We start from the raw sequence: 24,551 nt of genomic DNA, 5'->3' as shown, positions 1-24,551 counted from the left end.
ATACACAGGGGAACAGTGGGATGTGGAGATACAGAGATACGCGGGGGAACAGTGGGATGTAGAGATACAGAGATATGCGGGGGAACAGTGGGATGTAGAGATATAGAGCTACGCGGGGGAACAGTGGGATGTAGAGATACAGAGATACACGGGGGAACAGTCGGATGTAGAGATACAGAGATACACAGGGGAACAGTGGGATGTAGAGATACAGAGATACACGGGGGTACAGTCGGATGTAGAGATACAGAGATACACGGGGGAACAGTGGGATGTGGAGGCACACATGGAGATATAGCGATATGCAGGAGATACAGAGAAACAGGGGTAAAGTGGGATAACAGGGGGGATGCATGGCAGGGGGAACAGTGGGACATAGAGACCCAGGGGAACAGTGTAGTAAAGAGACAGGATCAGTGGGATTTCGAGACACAAGAACAGTGGGATATAGTGACAGAGGGAATGTAGAGACATCGGGGAACAGTGGGGTACAGAGACACAGGAACAGTAGGATATAGAGACACAGAGGATATAGAGACATAGGGGAAAGGAACAGGGGAGATATGGAGACAAGGGAATAGTGAGATATAGAGACACAGGGGAAAGGAACAGGTTGAGATAGAGACACACAGGGGAAACAGAGACATGGGGGATAGAGACACATGGGGAATGGAGACACACAGGGGGGATGGAGACACACAGAGGGAACAGAGACACACTGTGGGAATAGAGACACACAGGAGGATAGTGGGATACAGAGGATACACAATGGGAAACAAGTGTTTTACAAGTAACTTTGATCTGACCCCCTCCACCTCCCCAAATCTGCAAAGTTTTACCATCTAATCAAAGTCTGTTGATACATTAGTGTTTTATAAATGTTGCTACTCTGTTTTATCCCAGTTGAGCACTGAGACCCTATTTGGTTATTTTACTATTTATCTCTGTAAACTGCTTATACACAGGTTGAAGTAGATAGTGTGAAAAGATAAGCCAGAATTGGAAGGATATATTTGGACATAGACATTGAGGGGTGTTAGTTTCTCAGATGGAGTGCAGGGCATATCACACATAATTCCACCCAATTATGTATGTGCAATGTGCAAAGCTCACATCGAGAACCCACACTAGAGCAGCAAATATTTTGGCTACTGCACCGCAGTAAAATTAGCCACGTCAGGAAGAGTTGCTCCTTCTGGGGAAGCGTTAAACCTCTAGCAGAGTCATGTTAAAATGCAGGAAGTTGGGAGCTAAAGGGAAGTTGGGTAAAACCTCCATACCTAAAGCTTAGATAAGCTGGTGAGTAAATTCTCAGAGGAGGTCACTGAAGGGAGTAGAATATGAGGAACCAGTGCACAGAAGCCAGTTGTGAGTACTTTGCCTCCCTGGAGCTGAGTGTGGGCTGTAGATACGGCAATAAAATTCTGATTCTCCACTTGTATCCCAAGAATCTCCATCAGCATCAGAGACACTGTGCTGTGTTTCAGGAGAAAGAATAGATTGAGGGGGAATGGCACAGTATTTATAGCACAGAAACAGGCCATTTGGCCCAACTGGTCTATGCTGGTGTTTATGCTCCACACAAGCCTCCTCCCACCCCTCTTCATCTAACCCTAACAACAGAACTTCCTATTCCTTTCTCCCTCATTTAGCTTTTCATTAAACATATCTCTGCTATTCGCCTCAACTAATCCATATGGTAGCGAGTTCCACTGTCTAGGTAATCAATCCCTGGGTAAAGAAGTTTCCCCAGAATTCACTTTTGGATTTTTTAACTGACTATCTTATATTTATAAGCCCGTAGTTTTGGTCTCTCCCGCAAGCAGAAACATCTCTATGTCTCTCCTATCGAACCCTGTTTGATGTAGGGAGTGATGAATGAGTTTAAACATCATCAAAGATGGGTTCTGCTGGTTCCCACTAGTCAGAATGTTTAAATGATAACACTTGCATTGTAAATCATCTCAAGAAGTATCAGACACTCACATTCACTGGTAACAATTAGTCTTAGAGTCGCATTTACTTCTCGATTCTTTTCCTGTGGGTTTCTGAAGAAGCAAGTATATAATCCTGTATCCTCAAAATCCGCATTTGCCAGCAAAAGGGAAATATTCTTGTCTTTAATTTTCCCAACGAGTGTAACTCTGCTGTCAAATGTATTGACATCGGGCCTCTTATCTCTCAGTTTAATGTAAATAATCTGTGCGGAAAAGAATCATAGTTAGAAAACATCTTTTGTTAACCAACTTTTTTTAATTTCCAGTCACCTGCCCACTACCCCAACCCTAAAGAATAAAAGACTTGCATTGCTATAGCACGTTTTGCAACCTCAGGATGTAGTAAAGCACTTTAAAGCCAATGAAGTACTCTTTGAAGTGTAGTCACGGTTACAATGTAGGAAACATAGCAGCCAATTTGCACACAGCAAGCTCCCACAAGCAGCAGGGTGATAACGACCTGATAATCCATTTTAGTGATGTTGGGTGTGGGATAAATATTAACCCCAGGACACTGAAGATGACTCCCCTGCTCTTCTTTCCATGAGGGCCGTGGGATCCTCTCTGTGCACGTGAGAGGGCAGATGGGGCCTTGGTTTAAGGTCTCATCTGAATGGTGAAAACCTGCTGGTCCTCTCTTCTTTACTGCAAAAGGCTTTGGGCTGAATTTTCCTGGGCCCACGGTGGTGGGCTTGGAGGTGGAAGGGAGGTGGGGGGGGGCAGGGAAAATAGTGGGGAGCTGAGTCGGGATGGCTCCCCGCCACATTCCCTCTGGTGGGAAACTTTCCCAGGGGCGAGCTGGGAGTAGGATCAGCTCCCCACACCATGGAGACGAGCAGCAAGTTAAAATGTTTAAGGCCCCAGTTAAGGGCGATTTTGTGGCCTCACCAGCATTTTGCCGCCGCCCGAGTAACACCTGCCGCACACGGAGGCTGCCAGCTTAACTGAGGCGGCTGCTGGGGGGTTGAGGCTTCCCCTCCATTCTGAGGGGCCTAATGGCTTTGCCCCTCTGAATTTTTTATTTCAATGTATGCCTCTGAGGGCACCTCCATGTTGAAGTGTTCTCGCGGTCCCCGACCTGCCTCAGCAGTGCCCACCTCTCCTGGTGGCACTGCTGAGGCTTAAGAGCTGTCGGCCATCTGATTGGATACAGAACTGGCTCGGTCATAGAAGACAGAGGGTATCAGTGGAAGGGTGTTTTTCTGAATGGAGGGATGTGACTAGTGGTGTTCCGCAGGGATCAGTGCTGGGACCTTTGCTCTTTGCAGTATATATAAATGATTTGGAGGAAAATGTAGCTGGTCTGATTAGTAAGTTTGCGGACGACACAAAGGTTGGTGGAGTTGCGGATAATGATGAGGATGAGAGCAATGGTTCCTCAAGGAGCTTTTTTTTAAATTCATTCATGGGATGTGGGCGTCGCTGGCCAGGCCAGCATTTATTGCCCATCCCTAATTGCTCTTGAGAAGGTGGTGGTGAGAAGCCTTCTTGAACCCCAGCAGTCCATGTGGGGTAGGTACACCCACAGTGCTGTTAGGAAGGGAGTTCCAGGATTTTGACCCAGCGACAGTGAAGGAATGGCAATATAGTTCCAAGTCAGGATGGTGTGTGACTTGGAGGAGAACTTGCGGGTGGTGATGTTCCTATGCATTTGCTGCCCTTGCCCTTCTAGTTGGTAGAGGTCGTGGGTTTGGAAGGTGCTGTCTAAGGAGCCTTGGTGCGTTGCTGCAGTGCATGTTGTAGATGGTAGACACTGCTGCCACTGTGCATCGGTGGTGGAGAAAGTGGATATTTGTGGATGGGGTGCCAATCAAGCGGGCTGCTTTGTTCTGGATGGTGTTGAGCTTCTTGAGTGTTATTGGAGCTGCACCCATCCAGGCAAGTGGAGAGTATTTCATCACACTCCTGACTTGTGCCTTGTAGATGGTGGATAGGCTTCAGGGTGTCGGGGGGTGAGTTACTCGCCACAGGATTCCTAGCCTTTGACCTGCTTTTGTAGCCACGGTATTTATATGGCTACTCCAGTTCAGTTTCTGGTCAATGGTAGCCCCTAGGATGTGGATAGTGGGGGATTCAGCGATGGAAATGCCATTGAATGTCAAGGGGAGATGGTTAGATTCTCTCTTGTTGGAGATGGTCATTGCCTGGTACTTGTGTGGCGCGAATGTTACTTGCCACTTATCAGCCCAAGCCTCGATATTGTCCAAGTCTTGCTGCATTTCTACACGGACTGCTTCAGTGCAGCCAGAGCAAAGTCCATGGCACCACAGGTGGCTCAGCTGCACAAGAGGGGAGGAAGAAGAGTGAAAAAGCAATAGTGATAAGGGATTCGATAGTCAGGGGATCAGACAGGCATTTCTGTGGCAGTAAAACGTGACTCCAGGATGGTGTGTTACCTCCCTGGTGCCAGGGTCAAGGATGTCACGGAGCGGCTGCAGGACATCCTTCTGGGGAGGGTGAACAGCCAGAGGTCGTGGTCCACATTGGTACCAATGACATAGGTAGGAAGAGGGATGAAGTCCTGAAAGCAGATTTTAGGGAGTTAGGAAGGAAATTAAAAAGCAGGACCTCCAAAGCAGTAAACTCAGGATTACTCCCAGTGCCATGTGTTAGTGAGCATAGGAAATAGGAGGATTGATCAATTGAAGACGTGGCTGGAGAATTGGTGTAGGAGGGAGGGCATCAGATTTCTGAGGCATTGGGACTGGTTCTAGGGCAGGTGGGACCTGTATAAGATGGAAGGGCTACACCTTATCAGGACCCAAACTAACATCCTCGCAGGGAGATTTGCTAGTGCTGTTGGGGAGGGTATAAACTAGCTCGTCAGGGGGATGGGAACCTGAGGGGTAGCTCAACTTGGAAGGAAGTAAAGTTGGTAATAGGAGGTCGAAAAGTAGCAAGTGACATTAGAAGGCAGGCGAAACAAAGGCAAGCATCAACTAGGCTTAGAATGCAGAATGTCAAGACGACAAGTTAAAGGGCACTCTACCTGAATGTACGCAGCATTCGCAACAAGGTAGATGATTAAAAGGCCCAAATAGAGGTAAATGGGTATGATCTAATTGCCATTATGGAAATGTGGCTACAGGGTGATCAAGACTGGGAACTGAATATTCAGGATATTCAACATTTAGGAAGGACAGGCAAAAAGGAAAAGGAGATGGTGTTGAGCTGATAAGAAGGGAGGGAGAAAGAAAACAGGGATATCTGTTAGCCTTACATCAAAGGATGTGATAAATGGACATTTGGATAATAATGATTTAATTGGGCATAGTCAACATGGATTTATGAATGGGAAATCATGTTTGACGAACCTGTCAGAGTTTCTTGAGGATGTTACTAACAGAATTGACAAAGGGGAATTGGTGGACGTGGTATACTTGGATTTTCAGGAGGCTTGTGATAAAGTCCCGCACAGCAGGCTAGTTAACAAAATTAAAGCACATGGGATAGGAGGTATTATACTCGCATGGATTAAGGATTGGTTAACAGCCAGGAAGCAGAGAGTAGGAATAAACGCGAGAACCGCGTTAGGGAACTGGAGCTCGAGCTGGATGAACTTCGGATCATTTGGGAGGCGGAGGGTGTTATTGAGAGGAGTTATGGGGAGGTAGTCACACCTGAGGTAAAAGAAGTAGGTAGATGGGTTACCGTCAGGGGAAGGAGAGGGAACCAGCAGGCAGTGCAGGGATCCCCTGTGGCCATTTCCCTCAACAACAGGTATACCGTTTTGGATACTGTTGCGGGGGACGACTTACCAGGGGTAAGCAATGGGGTACAGGTATCTGGCACAGAGTCTGTCCCTGTTGCTCAGAAGGGAAGGGGGAAGGGGAGCAGAGCATTAGTCATTGGGGACTCCATAGTTGGGGGAACAGATAGGAGGTTCTGTGGGAACGAGAGAGACTCACGGTTGGTGTGTTGCCTCCCAGGTGCCAGGGTTCATGATGTCTCGGATCGTGTTTTTGGGATCCTTAGGGGGGAGGGGGAGCAGCCCCAAGTCGTGGTCCACATAGGCACCAACGACATAGGTAGGAAGAGAGATGGGGATTTAAGACAGAAATTCAGGGAGCTAGGGTGGAAGCTTAGAGCGAGAACAAACAGAGTTGTTATCTCTGGGTTGTTGCCCGTGCCACGTGATAGCAAAGCGAGGAATAGGGAGAGAGAGGAGTTGAACACGTGGCTGCAGGGATGGTGCAGGAGGGAGGGTTTTGGTTTCCTGGATAATTGGGGCTCTTTCTGGGGTAGGTGGGACCTCTACAAACAGGATGGTCTTCGCCTGAACCAGAGGGGTACCAATATCCTGGGGGGGAGATTTGCTAGTGCTCTTCGGGGGGGTTTAAGCTAATTCAGCAGGGGAATGGGAACCTAAATTGTAGTGCCAGTGTACAGGATGTTGAGAGTAGTGAGGTCAGGGATAAGGTTACAAGGATGCAAGAGGGCACTGGCAAGCAAGAACCTGGTTTAAAGTGTGTCTACTTCAACGCCAGGAGCATCCGGAATAAGGTGGGTGAGCTTGCAGCATGGGTTGGTACCTGGGATCTCGATGTAGTGGCCATTTCAGAGACATGGGTAGAGCAGGGGCAGGAATGGATGTTGCAGGTTCCGGGATTTAGATGTTTCAGTAAGAACAGAGAAGATGGTAAAAGAGGGGGGTGTGTGGCATTGTTAATCAAGGAGAGTATTACAGCGACAGAAAGGACGTTTGAGGACTCGTCTCCTGAGGTAGTATGGGCCGAGGTTAGAAACAGGAGAGGTGAGGTCACCCTGTTGGGAGTCTTTTATAGACCTCCGAATAGTTCCAGAGATGTAGAGGAAAGGATAGCGAAGATGATTCTCGACAGGGGCGAGAGTAACAGGGTAGTTGTTATGGGGGACTTTAACTTTCCAAATATTGACTGGAAATACTATAGTTCGAGTACTTTAGATAGGTCAGTTTTTGTCCAGTGTGTGCAGGAGGGATTTCTGACACAGTATGTAGACAGGCCAACCAGGGGCGATGCCACATTGGATTTGGTACTGGGTAATGAACCCGGCCAGGTGTTAGATTTAGATGTAGGTGAGCACTTTGGTGATAGTGATCACAATTCGGTTAGGTTTACCTTAGTGATGGGCAGGGACAGGTATATACCACAGGGCAAGAATTATGGCTGGGGGAAAGGAAATTATGATGCGATTAGGCAAGATTTAGGATGCGTAGGATGGGGAAGGAAACTGCAGGGGATGGGAACAATCGAAATGTGGAGCTTATTCAAGGAGCAGCTACTGCGTGTCCTTGATAAGTATGTACCTGTCAGGCAGGGAGGAAGTTGTCGAGCGAGGGAGCCGTGGTTTACTAAAGAAGTTGAAGCGCTTGTCAAGAGGAAGAAGATGGGTTATGTTAGGATGAGACGTGAAGGCTCAGTTAGGGCGCTTGAGAGTTACAAGCTAGCCAGGAAGGATCTAAAGGGAGAGCTAAGAAGAGCAAGGAGAGGACACGAGAAGTCATTGGCGGATAGGATCAGGGAAAACCCTAAGGCTTTCTATAGGTATATCAGGAATAAAAGAATGACAAGAGTTAGATTAGGGCCAATCAAGGATAGTAGTGGGAAGTTGTGTGTGGAATCAGAGGAGATAGGGGAAGCGTTAAATGAATATTTTGCGTCAGTATTTACAGTAGAGAAAGAAAATGTTGTCGAGGAGAATACTGAGATTCAGACTACTAGGCTAGATGGGATTGAGGTTCACAAGGAGGAGGTGTTAGCAATTTTGGAAAGTGTGAAAATAGATAAGTCCCCTGGGCCAGATGGGATTTATCCTAGGATTCTCTGGGAAGCTAGGGAGGAGATTGCAGAGCCTTTGTCCTTGATCTTTATGTCGTCATTGTCGACAGAAATAGTGCCGGAAGACTGGAGGATAGCAAATGTTGTCCCCTTGTTCAAGAAGGGGAGTAGAGACAGCCCTGGTAATTATAGACCTGTGAGCCTTACTTCGGTTGTGGGTAAAATGTTGGAAAAGGTTATAAGAGACAGGATTTATAATCATCTTGAAAAGAATAAGTTCATTAGCGATAGTCAGCACGGTTTTGTGAAGGGTAGGTCGTGCCTCACAAACCTTATTGAGTTTTTCGAGAAGGTGACCAAACAGGTGGATGAGGGTAAAGCAGTGGATGTGGTATATATGGATTTCAGTAAGGCGTTTGATAAGGTTCCCCACGGTAGGCTATTGCAGAAAATACGGAAGTATGGGGTTGAAGGTGATTTAGAGCTTTGGATCAGAAATTGGCTAGCTGAAAGAAGACAGAGGGTGGTGGTTGATGGAAAATGTTCATCCTGGAGTTTAGTTACTAGTGGTGTACCGCAAGGATCTGTTTTGGGGCCACTGCTGTTTGTCATTTTTATAAATGACCTGGAAGAGGGTGTAGAAGGGTGGGTTAGTAAATTTGCGGATGACACTAAGGTCGGTGGAGTTGTGGATAGTGCCGAAGGATGTTGTAGGGTACAGAGGGACATAGATAGGCTGCAGAGCTGGGCTGAGAGATGGCAAATGGAGTTTAATGCGGAAAAGTGTGAGGTGATTCACTTTGGAAGGAGTAACAGGAATGCAGAGTACTGGGCTAATGGGAAGATTCTTAGTAGTGTAGATGAACAGAGAGATCTTGGTGTCCAGGTACATAAATCCCTGAAAGTTGCTACCCAGGTTAATAGGGCTGTTAAGAAGGCATATGGTGTGTTAGCTTTTATTAGTAGGGGGATCGAGTTTCGGAGCCACGAGGTCATGCTGCAGCTGTACAAAACTCTGGTGAGACCGCACCTGGAGTATTGCGTGCAGTTCTGGTCACCGCATTATAGGAAAGATGTGGAAGCTTTGGAAAGGGTGCAGAGGAGATTTACTAGGATGTTCCGAAGAAGGGTCACTGACCCGAAACGTTAACTCTGCTTCTCTTTCCACAGATGCTGCCAGACCTGCTGAGTGAATCCAGCATTTCTTGTTTTTGTTTCAGATTTCCAGCATCCGCAGTATTTTGCTTTTAATTTACTGGGATGTTGCCTGGTATGGAGGGAAGGTCTTATGAGGAAAGGCTGAGGGACTTGAGGTTGTTTTCGTTGGAGAGAAGGAGGAGGAGAGGTGACTTAATAGAGACATATAAGATAATCAGAGGGTTAGATAGGGTGGATAGTGAGAGTCTTTTTCCTCGGATGGTGATAGCAAACACGAGGGGACATAGCTTTAAGTTGAGGGGTGATAGATATAGGACAGATGTCAGAGGTAGTTTCTTTACTCAGAGAGTAGTAGGGGCGTGGAACGCCCTGCCTGCAGCAGTAGTAGACTCGCCAACTTTAAGGGCATTTAGGTGGTCATTGGATAGACATATGGATGAAAATGGAATAGTGTAGGTCAGATGGTTTCACAGGTCGGCGCAACATCGAGGGCCGAAGGGCCTGTACTTAGCTGTAATGTTCTAATTCTAAAAAAAAACGTGTCATTCTCACATTGGCAGGCTGTGACTACTAGGGTACCACAGGGATCAGTATTCAGGCACCAGCTGTTCACAATATATATCAATAATCTGGATGTGGGGACCAAATGTAATATTTCCAAGTTCACGGATAACATAAAACTCGGTGGGAATGTGCATTGTGAGGAAGATGCAAAGTGGCTTCAAGGGGATTAGGACTGACTTAGTGAGTGGGCAAGAATGTGACAGATGGAATATATGTGGAAAAATGTGAGGTTATCCATTTTGGTAGGAGGAACAGATATGCAGAATATTTCTTAAATGCTAAGAGATTAGTAAGTGTAGATGTACAAAGGGACCTGGGTGTCCTCATCAATAAGTCACTGAAAGCTAACATGCAGGTACAGCAAGCAATTAGGAAGGCTAATGGTATGTTAGCCTTTATTGCAAGAGGATTTGAGTATAGGAGTAGTGAAGTCTTGCTTCAATTGTATAGAACCTTGGTTAGACCGCACCTGGAGTACTGTATGCAGTTTTGGTCCCCTTACCTTAGGGAGGATATTATTGCCAAAGAGGGAGTGGAAAGAAGGTTCATCAGATTTGTTCTCGGGATGACGGGACTGTCCTATGAAGAGAGATTGGGGAAACTGGGCCTGTATTCTCTACAGTTTCGAAGAATGAGAGGTGATCTCATTGAAACCTACAAAATACTTAAAGGGATAGACATGGTAGATGCAGCTAAGACGGTTCCCTTGGTTGGGGAGTCTAGAACCAGGGGACACAATTTCCAAATAAGGGGGAAACCACTTAGGACAGAGGAGAAATTTCTTTACTCAGAGGGTTGTGAATCTTTGGAATTCTCTACCCCAGAGGGCTGTGGAAGCTCAGTCATTGAGTATGTTTAAAGCAGAGATTGACAGATTTCTAAATACCAATGACATAAGGGGATATGAGGATAGTGTGAGAAAAAGGGATTGAAGTGGATGATCAACCATGATCGTATTGAATGGTGGGGCAGGCTCGATGGGCTGAATGGCCTACTCCTGCTCCTATATTCCAATCTTTGGTTAGGTTTATTACTGTAATATTAGTGTTTGCTTCAGCTGAATGCGCATGAGGTAGAATTAGCCAGCTCAAAGGTACCAATTGAATAAAAAATTGGGTGTAGTCTAAAATGGGCTCCCCATTCACTACCTTCTGAGATGATTTTCACCCCCACCAACCCCATCCAATTCAGTCCCATTCTTAATCATCTTCTAAACTGGCATCTGCACTTTCCATAGATTGTTCATTTCAATGAGGAACCAGGTGAAAGGCCCAGGATCATAAGTCCGGACACACTATGTAGGTTGGAAATAGGAGGTGGATGAGATGAGGTAATTCAGGAATAATGGCTAGGTAACACCAAGCACTGGATTTAAGGGAATTACTGAAGAAAGTAGGAAGTTCCACAGAATGCATTAGAGTCATAGGTCTTGATTTTAACACAGCGAGGATGTGGAGAGGGGAGTGGGGAGCTGAGGTGGGTAAAGGATTTGAAAGGGCAGGCTTGCAATGGTGAGATGCATGACATGGAGTCTGGGTCACGGAAAGGGTCTTCTCAGCATCACACTGTGGCCATTGCCAAGAGCACCATCTCCCAAAAATATCTGCTAAGATTCGAGGGCGGAGGCAAATTTCTTGGCGGAGGGTGGGTGGAGGCAGCTGAAATTGCGATGCTCACGTTCTCGCTTTCTAGTGTCGCATTTTTCTGGAATGTCCACCAGAAGCTGGAGCCTTTGTAGTCCATGCAGCTGGAGAAAGTACAGGGCAGCAAGACATCGGTGCCATTCAGGACTGTGATCGTTGGCAATTTTCCAATGTTAACTTCAATTGCTATGTTAACGTGAAATAGAACAAAACCTGCCGAGAAAGACAGTCAGGTTAAAATCAAGTATCACCATCCTTTGTTAACAGTTCAGATTTATTCTCTTTCTCCCCTCCACTCCCTGAAGGGGCCTACACTCTTACTGAACTCCAGATTCAGGAGCTATGGAGGCTCACTCAATGAGACCATCCTTTACATGCAAGCCAGTGAGCGTTAGGGAGAATTCACTAGGGCAGCATCCAATAGAGCTCAATCACTGTCCTTCTCCGAGACCCAGACATTTGCAAATTGTACAAACAGGAGGTCTCTAAATACTGAACAGTAGTGGCAATCCACACTGATTTTATTTAGGATCTTTCTGGTCTGCAGTGCATTTACCCAACAGCCTACTAGGACTATGATTCTGAACCTTGGGCCACAACCTTGCACTGTGTAGGGAACAGTCAGCTGGCAGTGATTTCCCCTGAATTGGCCAATTAGTGGCCAGAGAGCAGGCTTGCTGTCCAATTAAGGATGGTGGGCAGGCTCTCAAAGCTGGAGGGCCAATAGGAGGCCCTCCAGCCCAGAAGGAGCAGCAGCGTAAAGCTCACGTAAGAGAGAGCGAAGGGTACCTTCATATTGAGCTGTCCTCTCCAACTTTGTAAACTTTTAAATAAAAAATGGAGTCAGCAGCCAGGCTGCCTTGTGGAGAGGTTCCCCCTACACAGAGTAACCTGCAGCCATGGCTGTGGCCAGGCAGGCAGGGAGGGCGTCAAAGCCTGCCTGGAGTGCTGGTTCTCTGGTCTGCCACCAGGAGCTGCCTCCAAGCAGTAGGCCTAGTCCCTGATGTCTCGGGGGTCCCTGCAGGCCGACTTGTAAAACTGGCCTTTAAACCTCCTTAATTGTCTACCTGCTGCTTGTGGGCAGAGCCTGCTGCCCCCACCCAACCTCTGGGAAAACTGCCTGGGGGGGGGGGCAGGATGGCAAACAAGCACGACTGCGGGTGGTGTAAATATTTGCACCTGTGCACCTCCACCCTCGCCCCCATCAGTGTCTAAAACCCCAGCTCCTGATATGGCAGTGCCTCGATTTTTGATCTCATCCTTGTTTTCAAATCCCTCCATGGTCTTGCCCCGTCCCTATCTCTGCAATCTCCTCCAGCCCCACAACCCTCTGAAATTTCCATGCTTCTGCAATTCTGGCCTCTTGCGCGTCTGCTATTTTCACCACTCCACTATTGGCAGCCGTGCCTTCAGCTGCTGAGGTCCTGAGCTGTGGAATTGCCTCCCTAAACCTCTCCACCTCGCTTTCTTCCTTTAAGTCACTCCTTAAAATCTATTTCTTTGACCAAGCTTTTGGTCACCTGTCTTAATATCTTTTCAAGTGGCTCGGTGTCAAAATTTGTCTGATAATGTTCCTGTGAAGTGCCTTGGAACATTTTTACAATATGAATAGTTGCTGTTGATGAAGGATCCGATCTAATGTGTTCATGTGCGGTCTGTCTTTTTAGATATTGATAAACCTACTGTGCATGTTTGCCATTTTTCTCTTTGTTAAAATCAAATTTATTTCTCCTAGTTCTCCTAGTCTTCCTTTTCTCACCCCAAATGAGTTTGGTATAGATTCACCAAACTATGTGTATGGAGCAGGTTATTGCATTTTGTTTGTGTAAAGGGTGAGGTTATTGTAAATGTTGTGCATATAAGTTGGTGGAAGGCTGACGGAAGGGCTGTGAGGTGTGCTGAGTATCTCAGTGTATTATCTTGCACTGTCAACTGGCAGTAACGTCTAATTTGGGGGGAATTTAGAAAGTACAGGAAGATTCAACTGATTTTCAGGTAAGGATCCGGCATGACGGACAAGGATCTGGGATGACGGATAAGGATCTGGGATGACGGACAAGGACATGGATGCCGATTCACTATTGCAGGTTCTCTAGTTGCAGTTTCATTGTGTAACCATTCAGTGAGAGCTGAAGCTCAGAAGAAAGTCAATTTCAGACAGAACACTGGATGTAGATCAGACTCCCAATAGAGGCAGGGAGGGCTGAGTCAATTAACTCTTCAAAAAGTAACTAGATTTATACTTGGTTGGAAACCAGATTAGGCGATTAGGGAGAGGGACAGACTGGGATGATCAAATACTCTTTGGAACATGATGATTCCTCAGCTTTTCAGATCAAAGCTGTCTGTGGAGAGCAGGAGGAGATGGTGGAGCAGTAGATATGTCAGTCATGGCTGTGTACGCTAAAGAATCAGCATATTTATTTAGCACAGTATGGATTACTTACTATGCAGCTGTACAGCATTACTGCTTATTCAGCAGGATAAGGATTCACAGAATCACAGAATAATACAGTGCAGAAGAGGCCCTTCAGCCCATTGAGTCTGCACCGATGCATTAAAACACCTGACCTGTCTACCTAATCCCATTTGCCAGCACTTGGCCCATAGCCTTCAATGTTATGACGTACCAAGTGCTCATCCAGGTACTTTTCAAAGGATGTGAGGCAACTTGCCTCTCCCACTCTCCCAGGCAGGGCATTCCAGACTGTCACCACCCTCTGGGTAAAAAAGTTCTTCCTCAAATCCCCCTTAAACCTCCCGCCCCTCACCTTAAACTTGTGACCCCTCGTAACTGACCCTTCAACTAAGGGGAACAGCTGCTCCCTATCCACCCTGTCCATGCCCCTCATAATCTTGTACACCTCGATCAGGTCACCCCTCAGTCTTCTCTGCTCCAGTGAAAACAACCCAAGCCTATCCAACCTCTCTTCATAGCTTAAATATTCCATCCCAGGCAACATCCTGGTGAATCGCCTCTGCACCCCCTCCAATGCAATCACATTCTTCCTATACAGTGGCGACCAGAATTGCACACAGTACTCCAGCTGTGGACTTACCAAAGTTTTGTACAACTCCAACATGACCTCCCTGCTTTTGTAATCTATGCCTCGACTGATAAAGGCAAGTGTCCCATATGCCTTTTTCACCACCCTATTAACCTGCCCTTCTGCCTTCAGAGATCTATGCACAAGCACACCAAGGTCCCTTTGTTCCTCGGAACTTCCCAGTGTCAGGCCATTCATTGAATACTTCCGATACTTACTCACTGTGTAACTGTACAGAGTTACTGTTTATTCAAAAGAAACAAAAGACTTGCATTTCTATAGCACCTTTCACAAACATAGGATGTCCCAAAGCGCTTTAAGTCAATTAAGTACTTTTGAAGCTTAGTCATTGTTGTAATGTAGGAAATGTGGCCACAGCTAACAGCATTGGTCACAGTGTAACTGTACAGAGTTATTGTTTAGTTCAATTGCTGGAATATTTATTTAATAGAATGTTATCCATCTATTTCTGAGGATTTGATCTGCTTGGTTTTGGAAAGGTATTTGAGTATTGTGTTATGGACTGGTGAGAGATGATAGGGATGGTTCTCCCTTTTTCACCTCTCAATTGTCTGAAGACAGCGAGTTTTTTAAATAAAAAAGGTGTTTCTTAACCTGAGTGCTTTAACTGTCATGAGCAGACAAACGGCAGGTTTTCTCATAGGTTTAAAAGTTAAATGTTTATTATACATCACCCAAAATATTCGCAACAACACCCACTCTCACACTCACAAAGATACACACACACTCAAGAAAAGCTAGAGATTATAAAGATAACATGCATTAGGTCTGATGATTTTAAAGAGTTCTTTGTTAAACTTGCTTTTCCCTGGAGTGAAGTCTTGAAACGGTGCAGGCCTGTAATCTTTTTCCTTGTTCACTGAAGAAAGACTTGGGAGGTTCAGGAAGACAGATGCGCTGTTGCAGACTGCTCTTGTTATTTTCCAGAAAAGGTCAATGGCGAAGTCCTGGTACAATTTTTCAGGCAGGGAGTTCAAGGCTAACTCCAGTCTCTGCCTGTGTATAGTTCAAAGCTGGTAGCCTTAGGCAGGGTCCTTTCCCTTCAATGTTACAGCTGGAACTCCTTTGTCTGCCCAGAATATACTTTTATTAAAGCTCCTTATCAGAAACCTAGCTTCCGTTATGTGACCATAGTTTCTCTTTCCATTGTCCACATAAATGGTTTCTGACAGTTAAGCCAGTGTTAGACAATGGAATCCAGGTGTCATTGATCCTCATCTCGTCTGGATAAAGTTGAGCTTTTCACATCCAGTCTTTGGAATTTGGGTGTGGAGTCAAAAAGTCTGCAATGCCATTGTTAACCCAACTAGTTGAAGAAATGCAACCATTACCATAGAAAGGGTTGTTTGCATTTTAATGACTTCTCAGGATGTGTCCAGAAAGGTCATTTGTATTTTAATGACTTCTCCAAGACTTGTCCAGACATGAAAATTAGCTCAGGGTTCTTGTGGTTCTGTGTGTGTTGGTAGGAAAGGAAAGGTCATCTGATCTCTTAACTCCATTTGTTTACAAGAAGTGTCCATTTCAGGTTTATTTCATAAGTTAATTTTACAGTTCATAAGTTCATATTGCATGGGCATGATAATAGCCTGTCCTGGACCAAATGCTCACTAACAGCACTGAGCTCTGAAGAAGCCAAGGTCAATGTGATAAAAGACCAAGCATTGGTCTGACTCCCATTTCAGTCCCACAAATTACATTCACCTGCACTGAAAACTGTATCTCCAGGCACTGCACAAAAAAAATTACAAAATGCATTAGACCAGAGACCGGAGTCAAAAGGGTTGTGGAAATCTGGAATTCTCTCCCCCAAACAGCTGTTGAGGCTATGGGGGGGGTGGCAGGCCAGTGCGGGGGGGAGGGGGGTCAACTAAAAATTTAATACTGATATTGGTAGATATTTGTTAGTGGGTTACAGAACCAAGGAAGGTAAATGGAGTTAAAACATACTTCAGCTACGATCTCATTGAATGGTGGAACAGGCTTGAGGGGCTGAATGGCCTCCTCCTGTTCCAATGTTCCTTCCTAGGAATGGAAATGTCAGTCATCAGTCCCTGATCCATGGGGATTAGCTGACCTCATTCGCCTGCGGGTGGTTTATCAATCTGTCTCATCTTTATTTGTGTTTACAGATTACTGTCAGCTCCAATAAATTAATTCACTCCAAACACACTGGTGGCAATTGCTGGCAAAGCCAAAATCCCACCTTTGTCATGTCAATTTATCACTGTCCTACCAAATGCACCATTTTCACTAAGAGAGTCATGTCCATTTATATACTTAAGACATTTCTTGTCAGAAAGTCTTGCATTTATACAGTGGCTTTCATAGTCTCAGGGCATTCCAAAATGCATTATACCCAATGAAGTACTTTTGAAGTGCAGTCACTGTTGTCATGTAGGAAACACGGCAGCCAACTTGTGCACAGCAAGCTCCCACCAACAGCAATATGATAATGACCAGATAATCCTTGCTCTTTTAAGTGATGTTGGTTGAGGGATAAATATTAACCAGGACATTGAGGTGAACTCCTTAGCTCTTCTTCAAAACATTGGCCTAGGATCTTTCATGTCACCTGAGAGGCTAGACAGGGCCTTGGTTTAACAGCTCATCAGGAAGACAGATGTAATGCAGTGCTGAAAAAGCAATGTGATAATTATAGAACGATACAGCACAGAAGACATCCATTTGTCCCACCATGCCTATGCCATCACTTTGAAACAGCTATCCAATTAGTTCCACTCACCTACTCTTTCCCAACTGCCCTGCAAATCTATCCAACTCACTTCTAAAAGTTACTATTGAATCTGCTTCCACCGCTCTTTCAGGTAATGTGGGAAAGGATCAAAATGCAAATCTCTTTGCTATTTTCCTGAGCATCTCAAGCACTAAGTACTATAATGATTCCTAATCACCATAATTACTGCCTTTCCCCTACCAAGGAGCTGATTTGTGATGGGGCACAATTCCGCAGGAACCAACTGCCGGCCAGTGCCTCACACGTGTTCTTCCTCGACAGTGAGCGCTAGCAGGATATGTACAGTCTGCCCCGAACTCAACTGCCCCTGATAACCACACACATGTCCCTTGTAGCAAGTGGCCCCTAACAGCGATCAGTAGCAGGAGGCCTTGCTGATTCATTCCATCCCTTAACCCTGGGACCAATAATAATGCCATGGCTCTCTCATCCGAGGGGTCATTGGTTCAAGTCCCACTCCAGGGACTTGAACCCATAATTGAGGTTGACACTCCCAGTGAAGTACTAAGACAGTGCTGTACTGTCGGAGGTGCCATCTTTTGGAGGAGATGTTAAGCCTAGGCTTTGCCTGTCTTCTCAAGTGCACGTAAAAGAGCCTGTGAAAGATTCCATGGCTCTGCTCGAGGAATAGCAGGGGTGAGCTCCTTTTCTGACATCCCAAAATGCTTTACAGCTTTATTTTTGAAGCATAGTCACTGTTGTAACGTAAAAAATGTAGCTGTCAATTTGAGCGCAGCAGGTTCCCACAAACAGCAATGTGGTAACAACTCTAGTGATGTAGGCTTTTCTTCGAAATTCTGACTCAGAGGTGAGCTTGCTCCCAACTGAGCCACGGTTGACTAGGCTGAGTAAAATATGCGTCACCGTAAGTGATAGTTTCAATCGCATTCTCCATAATTTCCTCTTTCTTTTGCGATATTCACCAGTCTCAATGGGGTAGAAGTGACACAATGATGGCGCAAGTACACAGGAAAATCTGGGCTGGGGCCGATAGAGCAGATGCCGTGCCCAGGAACTGACAGGCCTCTGACTCTGCTTTACTTACCCTTGCACTTTCCCCGAGGCCCGGATGGTCCTTTAGGAGCTCAGAAGCCTCATCGATTTAAAACTACAAATAAATGAAAAGGTACAGTTTAAGGCCTGTGGGTTGGAGTTGAAGATTTGAGGTTGCAGCAAGCAGCAGCTTGTACTTGGCTTTTCGTCCATTGAAATAAATTTCCTGAAATGTCTGGATGCCAGTCAAGGCTCTCTACCCACAGTTCAGACAATCATAAAACATGGATTATTCAGCAGGGTAAAGATTACTCACTGTGTAAACGGTGTGCAGTTCCAGATTATTCAGCAGGGTAAAGATTACTCACTGTGTAAACAGTGTGCAGTTCCAGATTATTCAGCAGGGTAAAGATTACTCACTGTGTAAACGGTGTGCAGTTCCAGATTATTCAGCAAGGTAAAGATTATTCACTGTGTAAACGGTGTGCAGTTCCAGATTATTCAGCAGGGTAAAGATTACTCACTGTGTAAACGGTGTGCAGTTCCAGATTATTCAGCAAGGTAAAGATTACTCACTGTGTAAACGGTGTGCAGTTCCAGATTATTCAGCAGGGTAAAGATTATTCACTGTGTAAACGGTGTGCAGTTCCAGATTATTCAGCAGGGTAAAGATTACACATTGTGTAAACGGTGTGCAGTTCCAGATTATTCAGCAAGGTAAAGATTACTCACTGTGTAAACGGTGTGCAGTTCCAGATTATTCAGCAAGGTAAAGATTACTCACTGTGTAAACGGTGTGCAGTTCCAGATTATTCAGCAGGGTAAAGATTACACATTGTGTAAACGGTGTGCAGTTCCAGATTATTCAGCAGGGTAAAGATTACTCACTGTGTAAACAGTGTGCAGTTCCAGATTATTCAGCAGGGTAAAGATTACACATTGTGTAAACGGTGTGCAGTTCCAGATTATTCAGCAGGGTAAAGATTACTCACTGTGTAAACGGTGTGCAGTTCCAGATTATTCAGCAGGGTAAAGATTACTCACTGTGTAAACGGTGTGCAGTTCCAGATTATTCAGCAAGGTAAAGATTACTCACTGTGTAAACGGTGTGCAGTTCCAGATTATTCAGCAAGGTAAAGATTACTCACTGTGTAAACGGTGTGCAGTTCCAGATTATTCAGCAAGGTAAAGATTATTCACAGTGTAAACGGTGTGCAGTTCCAGATTATTCAGCAAGGTAAAAATTACTCACTGTGTAAACGGTGTGCAGTTCCAGATTATTCAGCAAGGTAAAGATTACTCACTGTGTAAACGGTGTGCAGTTCCAGATTATTCAGCAAGGTAAAAATTACTCACTGTGTAAACGGTGTGCAGTTCCAGATTATTCAGCAAGGTAAAGATTACTCACTGTGTAAACGGTGTGCAGTTCCAGATTATTCAGCAAGGTAAAGATTACTCACTGTGTAAACGGTGTGCAGTTCCAGATTATTCAGCAGGGTAAAGATTATTCACTGTGTAAACGGTGTGCAGTTCCAGATTATTCAGCAAGGTAAAGATTACTCACTGTGTAAACGGTGTGCAGTTCCAGATTATTCAGCAAGGTAAAGATTACTCACTGTGTAAACGGTGTGCAGTTCCAGATTATTCAGCAGGGTAAAGATTACACATTGTGTAAACGGTGTGCAGTTCCAGATTATTCAGCAGGGTAAAGATTACTCACTGTGTAAACAGTGTGCAGTTCCAGATTATTCAGCAGGATAAAGATTACACATTGTGTAAACGGTGTGCAGTTCCAGATTATTCAGCAGGGTAAAGATTACTCACTGTGTAAACGGTGTGCAGTTCCAGATTATTCAGCAGGGTAAAGATTACTCACTGTGTAAACGGTGTGCAGTTCCAGATTATTCAGCAAGGTAAAGATTACTCACTGTGTAAACAGTGTGCAGTTCCAGATTATTCAGCAGGGTAAAGATTACACATTGTGTAAACGGTGTGCAGTTCCAGATTATTCAGCAGGGTAAAGATTACTCACTGTGTAAACGGTGTGCAGTTCCAGATTATTCAGCAAGGTAAAGATTACTCACTGTGTAAACGGTGTGCAGTTCCAGATTATTCAGCAAGGTAAAGATTACTCACTGTGTAAACGGTGTGCAGTTCCAGATTATTCAGCAGGGTAAAGATTACTCACTGTGTATACGGCGTGCAGTTCCAGATTATTCAGCAGGGTAAAGATTACTCACTGTGTAAACGGTGTGCAGTTCCAGATTATTCAGCAAGGTAAAGATTACTCACTGTGTAAACGGTGTGCAGTTCCAGATTATTCAGCAAGGTAAAGATTACTCACTGTGTAAACGGTGTGCAGTTCCAGATTATTCAGCAAGGTAAAGATTACTCACTGTGTATACGGCGTGCAGTTCCAGATTATTCAGCAAGGTAAAGATTACTCACTGTGTAAACGGTGTGCAGTTCCAGATTATTCAGCAAGGTAAAGATTACTCACTGTGTAAACGGTGTGCAGTTCCAGATTATTCAGCAAGGTAAAGATTACTCACTGTGTAAACGGTGTGCAGTTCCAGATTATTCAGCAAGGTAAAGATTACTCACTGTGTAAACGGTGTGCAGTTCCAGATTATTCAGCAGGGTAAAGATTATTCACTGTGTAAACGGTGTGCAGTTCCAGATTATTCAGCAGGGTAAAGATTATTCACTGTGTAAACGGTGTGCAGTTCCAGATTATTCAGCAGGGTAAAGATTACTCACTGTGTAAACGGTGTGCAGTTCCAGATTATTCAGCAGGGTAAAGATTATTCACTGTGTAAACGGTGTGCAGTTCCAGATTATTCAGCAGGGTAAAGATTACTCACTGTGTAAACGGTGTGCAGTTCCAGATTATTCAGCAAGGTAAAGATTACTCACTGTGTAAACGGTGTGCAGTTCCAGATTATTCAGCAAGGTAAAGATTACTCACTGTGTAAACGGTGTGCAGTTCCAGATTATTCAGCAGCATAAAGATTACTCACTGTGTAAACGGTGTGCAGTTCCAGATTATTCAGCAGGGTAAAGATTACTCACTGTGTAAACGGTGTGCAGTTCCAGATTATTCAGCAGGGTAAAGATTACTCACTGTGTAAACAGTGTGCAGTTCCAGATTATTCAGCAGCATAAAGATTACACATTGTGTAAACGGTGTGCAGTTCCAGATTATTCAGCAGGGTAAAGATTACTCACTGTGTAAACGGTGTGCAGTTCCAGATTATTCAGCAGGGTAAAGATTACTCACTGTGTAAACGGTGTGCAGTTCCAGATTATTCAGCAGCGTAAAGATTACACATTGTGTAAACGGTGTGCAGTTCCAGATTATTCAGCAGGGTAAAGATTACTCACTGTGTAAACAGTGTGCAGTTCCAGATTATTCAGCAGGGTAAAGATTACTCACTGTGTAAACAGTGTGCAGTTCCAGATTATTCAGCAGGGTAAAGATTACTCACTGTGTAAACAGTGTGCAGTTCCAGATTATTCAGCAGCGTAAAGATTACTCACTGTGTAAACGGTGTGCAGTTCCATATTATTCAGCAGGATAAAGATTACTCACTGTGTAAACAGTGTGCAGTTCCAGATTATTCAGCAGGGTAAAGATTACTCACTGTGTAAACAGTGTGCAGTTCCAGATTATTCAGCAGGGTAAAGATTACTCACTGTGTAAACGGTGTGCAGTTCCAAATTATTCAGCAAGGTAAAGATTACTCACTGTGTAAACGGTGTGCAGTTCCAGATTATTCAGCAGGGTAAAGATTACTCACTGTGTAAACGGTGTGCAGTTCCAGATTATTCAGCAAGGTAAAGATTACTCACTGTGTAAACGGTGTGCAGTTCCAGATTATTCAGCAAGGTAAAGATTATTCACAGTGTAAACGGTGTGCAGTTCCATATTATTCAGCAGGGTAAAGATTACTCACTGTGTAAACGGTGTGCAGTTCCAGATTATTCAGCAAGGTAAAGATTACTCACTGTGTAAACGGTGTGCAGTTGCAGATTATTCAGCAGCGTAAAGATTACTCACTGTGTAAACGGTGTGCAGTTCCAGATTATTCAGCAAGGTAAAGATTACTCACTGTGTAAACGGTGTGCAGTTCCAGATTATTCAGCAGCGTAAAGATTACTCACTGTGTAAACGGTGTGCAGTTCCAGATTATTCAGCAGGGTAAAGATTACTCACTGTGTAAACAGTGTGCAGTTCCATATTATTCAGCAGGGTAAAGATTACTCACTGTGTAAACGGTGTGCAGTTCCAGATATTCAACAGGGTAAAGATTACTCACTGTGTAAACGGTGTGCAGTTCCAGATATTCAACAGGGTAAAGATTACTCACTGTGTAAACGGTGTGCAGTTCCAGATATTCAACAGGGTAAAGATTACTCACTGTGTAAACGGTGTGCAGTTCCAGATTATTCAGCAGGGTAAAGATTATTCACTGTGTAAACGGTGTGCAGTTCCAGATTATTCAGCAGGGTAAAGATTACTCACTGTGTAAACGGTGTGCAGTTCCAGATTATTCAGCAGGGTAAAGATTACTCACTGTGTAAACAGTGTGCAGTTCCATATTATTCAGCAAGGTAAAGATTACTCACTGTGTAAACGGTGTGCAGTTCCAGATATTCAACAGGGTAAAGATTACTCACTGTGTAAACGGTGTGCAGTTCCATATATTCAACAGGGTAAAGATTACTCACTGTGTAAACAGTGTGCAGTTCCATATTATTCAGCAGGGTAAAGATTACTCACTGTGTAAACGGTGTGCAGTTCCAGATATTCAACAGGGTAAAGATTACTCACTGTGTAAACAGTGTGCAGTTCCATATTATTCAGCAGGGTAAAGATTACTCACTGTGTAAACGGTGTGCAGTTCCATATTATTCAGCAGGATAAAGATTACTCACTGTGTAAACGGTGTGCAGTTCCAGATATTCAACAGGGTAAAGATTACTCACTGTGTAAACAATGTGCAGTTCCAGATTATTCAGCAGGGTAAAGATTACTCACTGTGTAAACGGTGTGCAGTTCCAGATTATTCAGCAAGGTAAAGATTACTCACTGTGTAAACGGTGTGCAGTTCCAGATTATTCAGCAAGGTAAAGATTACTCACTGTGTATACGGTGTGCAGTTCCAGATTATTCAGCAGGGTAAAGATTACTCACTGTGTAAACGGTGTGCAGTTCCAGATTATTCAGCAAGGTAAAGATTACTCACTGTGTAAACGGTGTGCAGTTCCAGATTATTCAGCAGGGTAAAGATTACTCACTGTGTAAACGGTGTGCAGTTCCAGATTATTCAGCAAGGTAAAGATTACTCACTGTGTAAACGGTGTGCAGTTCCAGATTATTCAGCAAGGTAAAGATTACTCACTGTGTAAACGGTGTGCAGTTCCAGATTATTCAGCAAGGTAAAGATTACTCACTGTGTAAACGGTGTGCAGTTCCAGATTATTCAGCAAGGTAAAGATTACTCACTGTGTATACGGTGTGCAGTTCCAGATTATTCAGCAAGGTAAAGATTACTCACTGTGTATACGGTGTGCAGTTCCAGATTATTCAGCAAGGTAAAGATTACTCACTGTGTATACGGTGTGCAGTTCCAGATTATTCAGCAGGGTAAAGATTACTCACTGTGTAAACGGTGTGCAGTTCCAGATTATTCAGCAAGGTAAAGATTACTCACTGTGTAAACGGTGTGCAGTTCCAGATTATTCAGCAGGATAAGGATTACTCACTGTGTAAACGGTGTGCAGTTCCAGATTATTCAGCAGGGTAAAGATTACTCACTGTGTAAACGGTGTGCAGTTCCAGATTATTCAGCAGGGTAAAGATTACTCACTGTGTAAACGGTGTGCAGTTCCAGATTATTCAGCAAGGTAAAGATTACTCACTGTGTAAACGGTGTGCAGTTCCAGATTATTCAGCAGGATAAGGATTACTCACTGTGTAAACGGTGTGCAGTTCCAGATTATTCAGCAGGGTAAAGATTACTCACTGTGTAAATGGTGTGCAGTTCCAGATTATTCAGCTGGGTAAAGATTACTCACTGTGTAAACGGTGTGCAGTTCCAGATTATTCAGCAAGGTAAAGATTATTCACTGTGTAAATGGTGTGCAGTTCCAGATATTCAACAGGGTAAAGATTACTCCTGGGTAAATGGTGTGCTGTTCCTGATTATTCAGCAGGGTAAGGATTACTCACTGTGTAAACGGTGTGCAGTTCCAGATTATTCAGAAGGGTAAAGATTATTCATTGTGTAAATGGTGTGCAGTTCCAAATTATTCAGCAGGGTAAAGATTACTCACTGTGTAAATGGTGTGCAGTTCCAGATTATTCAGCAGGGTAAGGATTACACATTGTGTAAACGGTGTGCATTTCCAGATTATTCCGCAGGGTAAAGATTACTCACTGTGTAAACGGTGTGCAGTTCCTGATATTCAACAGGGTAAAGATTACTCACTGTGTAAATGGTGTGCAGTTCCATATTATTCAACAGGGTAAAGATTACTCACTGTGTAAACGGTGTGCAGTTCCTGATATTCAACAGGGTAAAGATTACTCACTGTGTAAATGGTGT

At 44.5% G+C, this 24,551-nt stretch overlaps 1 protein-coding gene across 1 annotated transcript in view; it reads right to left on the bottom strand.

The window, feature by feature from the left end:
• LOC137381575 (sodium channel subunit beta-4-like) overlaps positions 1 to 12,820 on the bottom strand; it is a 59,094-nt gene extending 46,274 nt beyond the window's left edge. The window contains exons 1-3 of the mRNA XM_068054268.1: positions 12,805 to 12,820; positions 11,156 to 11,334; positions 1,987 to 2,200 (exon numbers count right to left, since the gene is read on the bottom strand). Coding sequence (XP_067910369.1) covers positions 1,987 to 2,200; positions 11,156 to 11,334; positions 12,805 to 12,820 — 409 coding nt within the window. The remainder of the gene's footprint in view (positions 1 to 1,986; positions 2,201 to 11,155; positions 11,335 to 12,804) is intronic.
• Between the last annotated feature and the right edge of the window lie 11,731 nt (positions 12,821 to 24,551).

The sequence above is a fragment of the Heterodontus francisci genome, chromosome 22 (assembly GCF_036365525.1).
Source record: "Heterodontus francisci isolate sHetFra1 chromosome 22, sHetFra1.hap1, whole genome shotgun sequence".
NCBI classification, from domain to species: domain Eukaryota; kingdom Metazoa; phylum Chordata; class Chondrichthyes; order Heterodontiformes; family Heterodontidae; genus Heterodontus; species Heterodontus francisci.
This window is presented reverse-complemented; position numbering and strand designations above follow the sequence as displayed.